Source organism: Ctenopharyngodon idella, chromosome 17, assembly GCF_019924925.1.
Source record: "Ctenopharyngodon idella isolate HZGC_01 chromosome 17, HZGC01, whole genome shotgun sequence".
Classification (NCBI taxonomy): domain Eukaryota; kingdom Metazoa; phylum Chordata; class Actinopteri; order Cypriniformes; family Xenocyprididae; genus Ctenopharyngodon; species Ctenopharyngodon idella.
This window is the reverse complement of record NC_067236.1, coordinates 8,456,246-8,470,485: the sequence shown is the minus strand read 5'-3', so window position 1 is coordinate 8,470,485 and position 14,240 is coordinate 8,456,246. Positions and strand designations below refer to the sequence as shown.

Here is a 14,240-nt window from a genome sequence, read left to right as displayed (position 1 = left end):
ATTGCTCTTTCTGTGTGCTGTGATACATGCCTTGGATTACAAAGAGGCACCGACAGCAAGCCAGCATCAGGCACATGGTGGTGAACAGAAAAGCTCTTACCAGCACAAAACTTCAGCACCACGGACAGCTCTTACCAATCACTTCACAGCTAAATTCAGCACCACGGACAGCACTCTACTTTGTAGGGCTGGTTCTGATTTGAAAGGATTGAGCCTTTCCAGTTTAATAATAGCTTATCTCATCCTCTGTTTCAGGTGCTGTATGTGCAGATGTCTACAAAAACGGAACATACATGTAGGCCTGCAATTTTTACCTGGTTAGTTGAACTGATTAATCCAGTGGTTTTCTCAAAGTTATCAAATTACTAAATTTACTGTTAGGTCTGTCACAGTTAAAGGGTTAGTTCACCCAATAATGAAATTTATGTCTTTAATTACTCACCCTCATGTTGTTCCAAACCTGTAAGACCTTCATTCATCTTCGGAACACAAATTAAGATATTTTTGATGAAATCCGAGGGTATCTGATCCACACATAGGCAGCAACGTCATTGCACCTTTTGATGTCCAGGAAGATAGTTAAAAACATGGTTAAAATAGTCAACGTGACTACAGTGGTTCAACCTTAATGTTATGAAGCGACGAGAATACTTTTTGTGCACAAAAACAAAACAAAAATAATGACTTTATTCAACAATTTAAAACCGTTGTCACACGTAGTGAACTCAGTGCAGGCTTCCTTGTTCACTACGTGTGACAATGGTTCAAATTGTTGAATAAAGTCGTTATTTTTGTTTTGATTTTACGCACAAAAAGTATTCTCGTCGCTTCATAACATTAAGGTTGAACCACTGTAGTCACATTGACTATTTTAACCATGTTTTTAATTCAGATACCCTTGGATTTCATCAAAAATATCTTAATTTGTGTTTAGAAGATGAACGAAGGTCTTACGGGTGTGGAACGACATGAGGGTGAGTAATAAATGACAGAAATTTCATTTTTTGGGTGCACTAAACCTTTAACATTATTTAAACATGGTTATTAGATAGATATACTAAATTTGTAAATGTATCTTTTTATTTGATGTCTTTGAAAAACAAAAGGTTTCTTTATAATATCAGACTTTTTTCACAAACAATATACACTACAGTTCAAAAGTTTGGGGTCAGTAAGATTTTTTTAAATGCTTTTGAAAGAAGTCTCAGGTTCACCATGGCTGGATTTATTTGATCAAAGATACAGTGAACAGTTATATTGTGAAATATTATTAGAATTATTAGATCTGCCTTCTATTTTAATATATTTTAAAATGTAATTTATTCCTGTGATGACTAAGCTGAATTTTCAGCATCATTACTTCAGTCTTCAGTGTCACATGATCCTTCAGAAAATATTCTAATATGCTGATTTGGTGCTCAAGAAACATTTCTTCCTTTTATCAACGAAAACATTTATTGAAAACATATGTGCTGCTTAATATTTTTGTGGAAACTGTGATACATTTACATACAGAAAGTTCAAAAGAACATAATTTCTTTTGCAACGTTATAAATTTCTTTATATTGGGTCTGTACACATAAAAATACATAGATGCCTTGATATTAAGGGGTTGTTGGCATCATAAAGTTTGAACATATGTGGAATCTTTACATCACGTAAGTAACAAGACTGTGTGTGCCTGATACCTTGCGGATGCCTTCAGCAGGAGAGGTCACAGAGTTGTCCTGTCCCTGGTTTTTATTGATAGTTCTCCACAACTCGGCGAAAGTGCTGTCTTGCTCCAGGGGGTTCGTGCCCTTCACCCTGAAATACTCGAACACAGCAGACTCTCTCACCGTTCCGAAGCTCAGCTCTGTCTGCTTGGAAAGGTCTTGAAATGTTCTGAATTGAGAAGAACAGTAATTAAATATATAACAGGCACACATTCCTCAAAATAAATAAAAATAAAATAATAAAGCAAATCTAGCTAATTAATATGCAGTATGCCTAGAATTATTGATGCCTGATGTTCAAATTGTGTTCGCTAAATTGCCATTGTGTTTACAGGCATGTGCCAGATGATTTGATTTATTATTTTAGCGTTTAAACAATCTGGAGGTCTATAATATGCCTCAAACAACAACATAAAAAGCTGTGAATGGTACACTTCACAACCTGCCTAAACAGTGTGAAAGGAGCATCAAACAAATTAAAATCACACTCTCGTTGGAACCAAACATTTGAGCATACAGTATCATATGGTGCTTTTCAGCCAATTGAATAACATGAAAGTGTACACACAAAGATAATATTAGTTCACTTTATTATTTCACTCATACTAGTTCAGAAACTAAATGAAATGAGATTAAATAAATCACAGTATAATATAATATATAAAGAGACCGAACTGAAATCTAAACCAATAGCAAATCTCCATTTTTTAGCACTAGGGTTTCTGTTATGCACATGTCCTCAGGCTATAGTATACTATTAGCTGCTATAGAGGCAGTTTATTCCAAAACAGTTTTTTAATTTCATCATTGCCCAGTTTTTGGAAGTTTACAATGTCAAAAATATATCTGTAGTGTGTCTACTGCCTTCACTGAAAATATGCTTAAAAACCCTTCTCTGAAAAAACCCCAAAACATTTAATTAAGTGGATTATAATGTGGGCAATGTGTCCTTCACCTCTCTATCATACTATTCCTCTCGAATGCGCTCATGAATCACAGAGGTGTGAGGTCGAGCTAATGCTATGCTGCATTTCAATTGGGTAATATGGGGGTTAATGAACGACCCTTATCCAACACTACCATTACAGCTTGAACTGGACCTGTAAATACCAATCTAACAGCATGAAGATCTTTGGCTGGTTTACATCTGCAACAATACTCTCGACTACAGATTATAACAATGAAAGAGCAATCAATCCCTAATGCAAAAGCAGACTAGGCACAACAACACTTAAACTGTCATAAATAATGAATAAATGCATAAATACAATGTATTCATTAATTATTTGAATTATCTGGGGGAAAATAATACCCATGACAAAATACAGTTCTAAATGAGTTTACAGCTCACAGCTGCTGTCTTCCATCTGCAACTTCCGATGTCATGCAGTCCATGTGTGATATTTTAGGGGCAGCTGGCTGCTTTTGCCTCTTGTGTAATGACAGTGTGTTGCTTCTCCTTCTGGTTTTAGTGGGGAGTGATTTTATGTTGAGATAAGCATCTTCCATCACCGTTGACAAGGCTATTAACAGGACTCACACAATTATTTGCAGATTCAATGAGTCAGATTGTTAATCTTGAGACGATAAAATCAGAACAATTAATCAGATTAATTATAGTGATACTGCCACAACTGGAAGAGAGAGGAAAAAAAAAAAAAAAAACCTATGGAAATATGTTACGCATGGTGTCATCTCATTGTATTTATGATATAGTCATTTATACTCCATACTGAGCAGCTTCTGTAACTCTCCTGAAAAATACTGTTCTGAAATTGAACATTTCTTTGGGAAAGTGGCAGAGCAGTTCATTGTTTTAGATTCGAGATTTCAAAAGTTTTTATCAATTATGAATACACTACCATCCAAAAGTCAGCAGTTATTTTTTTTCTTTATTTTTTGGAAGAAATAAATACTTTTATTTAGCAAGAACACATTCAATTGATCAAAGGGGACATTAAAGACATTTATAATGTTACAAACAATGTTTTTATTGTATTTTTGATCAAATAAATGCAGCCTTGTTGAGCATAAGAGACTTCTTTCAAAAACGATTTAAAAATCTTAACCACAAACATTTAAACGGTAGTGTACATCAAGTCATGAGCAATTATTTTTCATTTCTAGTTTTAACATGTTGCAAAAAATAAATAAATAAAATAAAAGTGCTTGTGTCATGCCAGCTGTCTCAATGAGTCTAGTTTGGTCTCAGACCTAATTTGACCCACATGTAGACAGATGCATCATCATTATACTGAGATGAGATACTGTATGCTCTTGATTCACATTTTGGTGTCAAGCTGACCAAAACATGGACTAATCACTACATCATTAATCACTATATTTAACAAAGTTGTTTAAGTCCCTGTTTTCCACTGGAATTTGCACAAGCAGAATGAAATTTATGGTCTGCCAATATGGGGTCTTTGTGCTAATTGTGCTAATATAATTTCTGGCTGTTGTAAAAAAACAAAAACTGCTTGTATAAAAGTCCACTTAATGACCACAATACCTGGGTCAAATGACCTGAATGAAAACTGAAAGAACTACTTCTAATGTCACGTCCTTTAACATAACTTTGGCTAAATTGGAGAGAACAAAGACGCGGTTCTTTGGGAAGTTTTATTCTCGTCCACATTCTTCACAACTTCTCATTCTTTTCTCCTCTTATCGCTAGTAAAGCAGTGAAGAGTTACATCACTTCTCTTGTTGCCCTTCGACTGAAAATTACAACCAAAAGCTGCACAATGTGGCATCGTATATTATATTCAAAGTTGTGTTGCGGTAAAAATAGCAACAGGGCAGTGTTAGTAGCTCACCGAGAGCAACTATTTGACGTCATCGACATAGAACGCACTGTGCACCTAAACAAAATGGCGCCACCCATTGTCCAAAATATGTATAAAACAACGTGGATTTTTTAAAGTCCCCCTGTAGTCAATAATTTTATCCTTTAAAACTCATCTTTAATCACTAAAATTACATATTTAAACGTTTTTTCCTGTGAAAAAAATTCTTAATGCCTTAGAATAGCTTAAATGTAACTCTACACCCTTGCCTCATTTAATATACACGGATCTATGAATATGATAATTAGCCCCGCCTCCACTCACTCGCACAAGCTCAGACGAGATCCACTTGCTCAACTTACTGAGGTAAATGCTGCAAAATGGTATCGTTTTTTTACAATGTCGGACACATAATGGTAATTAATATGATTAGCCTTTTGCTTGACTACGTTATCAAACAGCTAATAATGTGTTGCTAATGTTACACAAACCATGTTCATATTCACGAGTCAGACAACTGCCTTCTAACAATCAGTATCCTTACAAACGCTTTGAACACCTTAACGTCAGTGGACAAAGGCAATTTAGTTCATCATAACATCGTAATATGCATCATACACCCGCCATATTGCTAAATCTACCCGATTTTTCATATCAACAGAAAAATATACTGGGATAACTTTCTTTTGAGACTCTTGCGCGGTCAGTTAATGATATGCTAAAGCCCACCGGCACATTGACGTGATTGGTTACAAGGTAGTTTGTGACGTCAGAAACACCAGCGATTTCAAACCGCGGGTTTGAGACTGTCTTTGGTTTACTGCAGTTTTAAATAGAAAATACTCAGCAATGGTGTTGACTTATGAATTTGCACATGGTTTGTCTTAAAGCATGTTAAAAACACCAGATAGACATATAAACAACATTAAAAACTTGATTTTCACCACAGGGGGACTTTAAAAGTTGTAAACTGGTTTGTATCGAATTAAGCTACTTCTTTTAAAGGAACTAACTTTGTAGGAGTGGGGCGCCGATTTATTTTCTTACACCAGTGGTTCCCAAACCTGTCCTGGAGGACCCCCAGCCCTGCACATTTCGTATGTCTCCCTCATCTATCACACCTGATTCAACTCATGTGCTCATTAGTAGACACAGCAAGACCTGAAATAGGTGTGTCAGAAAGGTAGACACAATGTGATACAAAATGTGCAGGGCTGGTGGGTCCTCCATGACAGGTTTGGGAACCACTGTATTACACATTTTCTCCTGTTTTTGAATAGCAGAGAGGTAAGAACATGTCATTTATTTTCACCTTTTTGTTTTTGGATTTAGGAAAGATGTATAACCTGAGCTTTTCTGTTTGTTATTTTGGCCTGTCCCCCTCCCAAAGTTATTTTTATGTTCCCCTATAACAAATGAGTTCTGGTTCAAAATAAATGCCTACTTTTGCTGCATTCCATTGCTTGTGGTGAGTGTTTGTGGGAGCAAGGGACGGGACTCCGGGTGAGTCTCTGACAGGAGTCACTCTTTAATGTTATGTTTTAACGGATATGTAAAAAAAATAATGTATTAAAAAAAACATGCATTTAATTATGACCTGTGATCCATGTGCTACTATAGACAACACATTTTGCCAAACTACACTTATTGAGAGCTGGCAGCAAAGAACGAGCTGTGGAAATATGCACAAGATGTGTTCTTGCATTCAAAAACAGCTAGACAGAGTGCAAATGAATAGAACAGAAAGAATGCAGTGGTCTCCAGATGTGTTTTAAATTATTCAACTGTTTCTAACTTCACACACTGTTGTAAAAATGTGCTCATGGTGTGAGATGCTGAAAAAAACAAAAAAAACAAAAAAAAAAACATGGCCAGATGTCCAAAAAGATGGGGAGAGATGTCCATTTGAGACGTTTATATAAACCAGCAATGAGGGGAAAAATCCATTGACTCAATCAGTACATTTTTTGGTAACACATTATTTTATAATGATGTAATTACACGTTACTACATGTACTTACTACAGTAATAACAGTAAAGTATGCATAAATACAAGTAATGAACCCTAAACCAAACCCTAACTGTAACTCTATCTATAGTAAGTACATGAAGTTAATTAATATTACATATTACAAACAAATACATATTTGAGTAAGTACAATGTAACTGTCACCTTAAAATAAAGTGTAACACATTTTTTATCCTCAATCAACTGAATATACTTTTATTATATTTTTTAAATACATATAATATAACTGAAATAAAATGAAATAAATGAATGAACAAATATCCTAAAAATAAGTTTTAAATATATGTAATGTGTTAATATATATATATATATATATATATATATAATCTAAGCAGATATTGATATGAATGATTAATTGCAATCAATTTGATCAATTAATCAGCACATTATGTAAAATGTTTAATTGACTGCTAGTCCTAAAAATGTAATGAAATTTTTCCAGGGTACCTAGCAGGTAAGTACAAACTTTAAGCCTCTGAGTTTCTTCCAGAGGGTCTCTGCAGAACAAATCAATAGTGTGGCTCTAAAAAGGTTTTATTACCTGTAACGGGGAAAAGAATTAGGATGAGAGCCATTAACTTGTTTTTGCTTTGTATGAGAATGTTCTAGATGGCCTACATCCAACAAAGCATGGAGAAATAGTGCTGTATTAAACTCCATTCAGGCTTAATTATCTGTTTTGAAGCAAAAATAAATACATAAACAAATAAATAAAAATAAAAAGAATCAAAAGTAAAATCCAATTAAACTGCATCAATCATGCAAATTAAAAAGGTCACTAAATACTCACAAAATAGTTTCTAAACAATTTACAAACAAAATGCAAAATAGCAGACATACATTTTAAACAAAAAATTCCTTTTTTTTTAATTTTTTTTTTTTTAGCAGCTACTCAAAGAGTCAACTAACTGGCCAATCAGCAGCCATTCCACCAGCCAATCACAGCCCACTGACAGAGTGAAGCCGAGCATTTGGGGACCTCAGGACTGAACACAACATTTGTCAAGCATGAATCCCATTTTACATCTAAGGCTGTTGAGAGATATGAAAGACTCCCAGTGGACTCCCAGCGTGCTAACGATACCGTATCATGCACCAGCAGGGCTGCCTGATTTTAATAACAGTTACAAACAAGGTGATTAGCACAACCATAGCAGCTGTGGATGCTGCCACTGAGAGACGGAGGAAATAATCCCCCAGAGCCTCAACACACACACACACACACACTGAAGAGCTGAATGAGAAATGTGACAGCAGCAAACTCTCCATTAATGCTCCAAAGCAGTACCTTTGGGCAATTTGGCCAGTGAACTAACAGGTCCACCAGGAGTATAAAGTCAGAATTCAGAAGGACAGAATGCAATAAGCTTCTCCCACCTTGGATTTTCAGCTGGGCTGAGAGGGCCAAATTCAATGAGCAGGCAGATAACATTTACAGAGGCAGGAGAAAACTATTTGCACATCAGGTATAGGGCATTACCAGTTCAAATAAGACTACTCGTATAGTCAAATAAGAGGGAGGTTTTAAAGCAGAAAGAGCATTTATTTCTGCTCTGACAACACAATTATTCTTCTGTAGTGAGGGGAAAAAAATCACTGCAGCTCTTTTGTGGCACATTGTTTGCTGTCTGACAGTTGTACACTGTGTTTATAAACAGTATAAATATTTTCATGTACAAAAAAAAAAAAAAGTCCTGTTTGTTTATAAAAACGTGAATGAGAATTCTCTGAATTGAGAGTAGCCTTCAAAAAACAACACGCAAAACACATAAAAAGAGAAGAAAAGGTTCTGGCATCTACAGAAAGAGAGAAAAAAAAGAAAAAAAAAAAAGAAAGAAAGAAAGAAAGGATTTTAATATGAGACGACCTTTCGTGAAATTTATGGAGAATGTCAGAAACTGTGAGCTCCCTGCTGGGAAGTGAAGGGCCAACGTGATCTCTAAGAGACAGCCGGCATGCTGAGATTTCAGATTTAATTTGAAGAAATAGGATGCATTTAGCAGACTCAGAGCATTACTTCTTGCATTTTTAGACCTACTTCCTCAATACCTCAAAAACAGATTTACTGTCAAAAAGGGATCTGAATCAAAGCCCAAAAAATATTATGGCTGAAATGCACTACACAACTTTTGCCTATTTTTTTGCCCAGATTTACAGCCTGGATGAGTCAACGCTATAGCTGCCAATAGTCAGAGCCAGAATCACACAGTGTATCATGGACTGTCCAAAAGGATATCAAAACATGTTTGATATTTTGAGCTGATTTCAGAACACATATTGTTTTCATTTGTCATGCTTCTCCTAGCAACAAGGTAAAAGCTGTTTGTAATGTATTCCAGCCTTTAGTCAGAACATGTGACTTTGAATGGCCATTGATAGAGAAAAATATCATTAAAAAGATCTGGAATGTACTTTTGAACAAGATATTTGGGAATTCATCTGCAAAATTGCTGTAACATTTTCATATAACAGTAGGCATAGATTAATACAGTTTAATATTATACACAGGGTATATTATACACCTGAAAGATTACACTAGATAAGTGATTCATATTCAGAATGTTGTCCTAGACATAAAACAGAGGTTGGTACATTATTGCATATGTTTTGGACTTGCTTGGAACTTGGAACCTATTAGAAAAAGATAATACAAACTATTGACAAGACTTTTAATGTAAAAGGGATAGTTCACCCAAAAATGAAAATTCTTTCATAATTTACTCACTCTCAAGTAGTTCCAAACATGTTTGAATTTCTTTGTTCTTCTGAACATAAAGGAAGATATAAATTAGGAAGATGTAAATTATTCATGTGAAAATAAATATATTGATAAAAAAAGAGAAACATATCGATTTCGGTATAGCATTTGGCTAAACTGCTCATGCCACCTAGCTAAAACTTGACCCCTTGTCTGTATCACTGAACCCCACTGTGATTTTATCTCATTTCATCCTCCATTATGTTCCTTGCTGTTTCTTTTTGTCAGTGACTCAGCACTGCAGCCATGTAATAAGATTCATTCACCATCATCAGTTTTTTCAATACCTGAAACGAATGAAGTCGCCTAAAGGCTGACAGAAACTATAAGCAAAAGGGACACAGCCTTTTTTGTACAGTTTATATCAACATAGGCAGTATGAACCTTGCAATGAAGATAAACACACAATCATTTTCTCTATCCCACATCAACAAGCAGACATTTTTTCCCCGTCAACCCAGCGCTGAACTTTGCTGAAACGGCACAGTACATTGTGAGTCATTTACATAAGGTAAACTCTGACCGACAGACTAATCGACTAATTTTCTGGATGACTAGTCAACTAGTAAAAATGAGCAGTCTGATTTAATCTAATCTGATGCTAATGAAGGGCAATCCAGTGACGTGATATCCTAACTGGCTACGTTTAGGGATGTGACAGCTCTAATAAAGCTCTATGACACACCATGTGGTCAACAGTGTGATGAGCGGGAGTTATCAAGCTTGCATATGGACAAGCATCTGTAGATGTGTGGAATTCTGGCACTGAGATGCAGAGCTGGACTAGTTAGCTTACCGAATAGCGTTGTCCATGCGGGACACGGTGAGGTAGGCTGCCAGGTTGGCTGTGTAGGATGAACAGACAATAAGGGTGAATAGCCACCAGCTTCCCATTGCAATCCTGAGAGCCATTGAACTCATGAAAGATTCACCACCTGCAAACACAAGAAACAAACAAAAAAAAAAAACATTCTACTGGTTGAATTGACGATACACAAAAAGACACAAGAATAGCCAGAATACAAGGAGTCAATGGAGAAACATGCTTTTTTAGACAGCAGGGGCTAACTGGTTCATACTAAGCCTTGACCCCTTGTCTATATCACTGAACCCTACTGTGATTTTATCTCATTTCAGCCTTCCATTATTTTTCTTCCTGCTGCTTTTTGGCAGTGACACAGCACCGCATCCATGTAATAAGATTCATTCTCCTATCACCCGTTTTCTCAGAAAAGCTCAACACCTTATAAGCCTGTGCTGAAATGTCAACACAATATTCCTCTCAAGCGCACACAGCTTTGGAAATGTCATCACTGACACAGAGATTGGTGAGAATAAAACGGGAAGGGAAAAGATCTGGAGCTATCATGCTCAATGGAGCTCGTTAGGGGCTATAAGTTTTCTTTTTGGTCTCGGAGCCAAATTATCTGGGATGTCCTTTTAGTCCTAAAAGAATATCCACAGAGTCTGTAATTGAAAAGGTCAAAGGTTAAGTGGGCATCTATGCTCATTACAGGGTCGAGAGTGCACTAGGGAAAAAAAAACTCTCCCAAGAAAAGAAGTGCTAGTGCTTTTATGTGCCCAGACATAAAATCTGAATCTTTAAATCACTTTAGTTTGGAAAGTTCTAAACATGCACAACCACACAAACATGCAAAGTTAGTTTCATAATAAATAATTTCATTAATGATTAGCTTCATTTACAACATACTAGCAGGTATTCAGGGCAAAGTAAAATATGCAAAAATTATACATAATCAGAACTGAAAATGTGCACTACAATTAAAAAGTTTGGGGTCTGTAAGATTTTTTTATGTTTTTGAAAGACGTTTTTCATGCCCACCAAGGCTGCATTTATTTGATAAAAAATACAGCAAAATAATAATATTGTAAAATATTTTTACAATTTAAAACAACCATTTTCTATTTTAATATGCCTTAAAATATAATTTATTCCTGTGATGGCAAAGCTGAATTTTTAGCATCTTTACTCCAGTCTTTAGTGTCACGTGGCCCTTCAGAAATCATTCTTATATGCTGATTTGGTGCTGAAACATTTCTTATTATCATAAATGTTGAAAACAGTTTTGCTGCTTAATATTTTTGTGGAAACCATGATACATTTTTTTTTTCAAGATTCTTTAATTAAAGTTCAAAAGAACAGCATTTAAATGTCTTTATCATAACTCTGGATCAATTTAATGCATCATAAATAATAGAACTTATTTGTTAAAAAAATAAAATAAAAATCTTACTGACCCCAAACTTTAGAATAGTAGTTTAGAGAGGAATAATGGTGCACAACAATAAAACATTGAAAAGTGAACACTGTTCTTTTAAAGGAACAGTTCATACAAAAATGACAATTATGTCATAATTTTCTCACCCTCATGTTGTTCCAAACCTGTATGAATTTCTTCCTTTTTTTCCCTTCTTTTTTTGCTCCCACCCACAACATTCAAGTTTCGTCCCACTGCCACCCACAAAAGCCCGCAGGTAAGCATATACATAGATTTTTTTTCAGTATGTCCATGAAATTTCCATGAAATAGTTTCAAGTTACGTGTTGCCTAGCCACAACCTACATATCCCAGCATAAACAATAAACTATTTGTTATTAAAGTATCTACATTCACAAACCACTGTTAATTTTACCAGGAAAGCAAGCATAGGCTACTGCATGTGTGATTTGGCATGGCACAAACCGTGCAAAGGGGAGCACCCCTTTATAATCACTAAAAGGCTGTCACTCATTTTACTTAATTGTGATCTCACAAAGTTCCGTTTAAATCAATGAAGCTGTCTAGGTACATCATTATTTACATCGTATCACTTTGTTTGTTATAATAAAATGATTTGCGAGCATGCAGAACTCCACACTGAACAAATGCGTTTTGACCAACGCCTTTGTGTTTAAACACCTCTGATTGGCCATTGCGTTCAAGAACTCAACAGATATGTGGTATTACTATGGAGAAAACTGATCCTAGACCAGTAGTTATGGGCCAGTAGTTATGGCAATCAGAAGCAGCAGTAGGAAGAAGGCGGCTAAGCTCAGCCTATGCTTGCACCTGTAAATCATTTTTATTTTGTTTTAGTTGCTCTTGTTGCTTTTGTGCAATAGATGAATAACAATTTATTTGTTTTTAGATATTCCTATTTTACGGGAGTCCCGCAAATTATTTTATTCTCTCTCAACCCACACACACATGAGTGTCACACACATGATCGCCTGCACCCGCACTATATGGCTGTCCTTCCTGACAGTAAATGTTTATTTAAGAAGGTGACACAAATGCAAGCCTATTTTCATAATCACTTGCCATGTGCGTTTCATTATCAAATGATGGGTCCAGGGATTATAATTACAAATAGGCAAAACAGCTGTTGAAAAAAAACTGTAAATGTCATTTAACAACTGTTGTCAATTACTTGTATCTTGGTCTAAGTTTCAAAATCTGAAAGTGCAAAGACACTTAGAGTCGGGCTGGTGTTGACAAGATACAGAGAGTATGCAGAACAGAAAAGTGCAGCCATTTTTTTGAAATGTCAACCAAACACACTCCCTTTATTGGTATCTTTAGATATATGCAGCTTTCAATAGCGAGTTGCAGAATTCCTATGGAATAATATATTTTGTCAAACAGTCAAAATGTGTGACTCTAGGGATTGTCTCTGGTGCTGTAAATTGTACTTAAACATTTGAAGAATTATATATTCTGCTGAAAAGATATTTTCCTTAAATAAAAATATTAAATCGCTGTACTACGTGTGTTCCTGCAGAATAGAATGTCAGCAACTGATTGCACCATCCAGGTGAGCTGATTATTCAGCAATACCTCATCCCTCATGTTCATGTGACGTGACCCAGCTCACCTTGCTGTACAAAGGCTCCGTAGACGATCCAGATGGCACTTTGGAAGGACGTCGTGACAGAAGCAGGCTGGTGGGGCCCAGGAGGATTCTGGGAGCGGACAGACTGGACGCGTCGGAGCAGAAAGACCATGACACCCACCACAGGAATGGCAGCAGCAATGCAGGCCCACACCGCCAGGTCAAACGGTGCCAGCAAGGAGAAGATGTTGAGTCTCTCTTCTGTTTTAGTCATCAGGATTCCCACAGAATAATCCAGATAGCGTTTACTGAAGTCCACCACGTTCTCTCGTTCCGGAGTGATGGTGATGGCTGAAATAGCCACATCTGCCCTCTAAAAAATAACGCATGTTGAATATGTTAACAATAAAAAGTGATGTCTGGCTGTATAAATGACAAGAAAGTGAATTTGAAATTAAAATGCAATGCCTTCACAACTATTAACACTGACTAATATAAATATGCAGCTGTGCATAACAAAAAAAAAGGACAACAAAACAAAAAACAAACAAACAAACACTATATATTAATTTACACAAATCATACACACAAACCAGTCTTTATGTATGTGAAGCTCACCTTTCCAATTAGCTCTCCAATCATTCCGTTCCAAGACCCATTGGCCTGAGGAGATCCATATTTACCATCAGCCACCTGATACATTTCATACTTAAAGCCCAGAATTTTGGCCAGGGCATCCAGAACATCTATGGAAAACCCCTTATATCTTTTGGGCTGACCTAGAATGTTTTCTGCCACCATTACGAAGGGCTCCTCCTGAAGACAACAGAGAAAATTAGGGCTTTATTTGAATCACTTATTTATTTATTTATTTTACACCTTGGTAACCTGATTTAGAACTAAATTAAGCAGATATGAGAGGACACAAATGCTTTTACTGCTTGCTTGTTCACATTCACTACTGTTCAAAAGTTTGGGGTTGGTAAGATTTAAAAATTTTTTTTTTTTTTTTTTAAGTCTGTATGCTTACCAAGGCTGTGTTTATTTGATCAAGAATACAGTAAAAACTTAGAATAAATATAAGTCTATTCTATTTTAATATATTTTTATTCCTGT

The 14,240-nt window shown here is 35.8% G+C and overlaps 1 protein-coding gene and 1 long non-coding RNA gene across 5 annotated transcripts in view; one reads left to right on the top strand and one right to left on the bottom strand.

The window, feature by feature from the left end:
• grid1a (glutamate receptor, ionotropic, delta 1a) overlaps positions 1 to 14,240 on the bottom strand; it is a 307,031-nt gene that overhangs the window by 13,043 nt on the left and 279,748 nt on the right. For all 4 annotated transcript variants that reach the window (XM_051868935.1, XM_051868938.1, XM_051868936.1 and 1 more), the window contains 4 exons: positions 13,743 to 13,940; positions 13,167 to 13,497; positions 10,088 to 10,226; positions 1,689 to 1,884 (listed from right to left, as the gene is read on the bottom strand). In XM_051868935.1, coding sequence (XP_051724895.1) covers positions 1,689 to 1,884; positions 10,088 to 10,226; positions 13,167 to 13,497; positions 13,743 to 13,940 — 864 coding nt within the window. The remainder of the gene's footprint in view (positions 1 to 1,688; positions 1,885 to 10,087; positions 10,227 to 13,166; positions 13,498 to 13,742; positions 13,941 to 14,240) is intronic.
• LOC127498962 (uncharacterized) overlaps positions 1 to 14,240 on the top strand; it is a 425,088-nt gene that overhangs the window by 327,410 nt on the left and 83,438 nt on the right. The window lies entirely within an intron of this gene.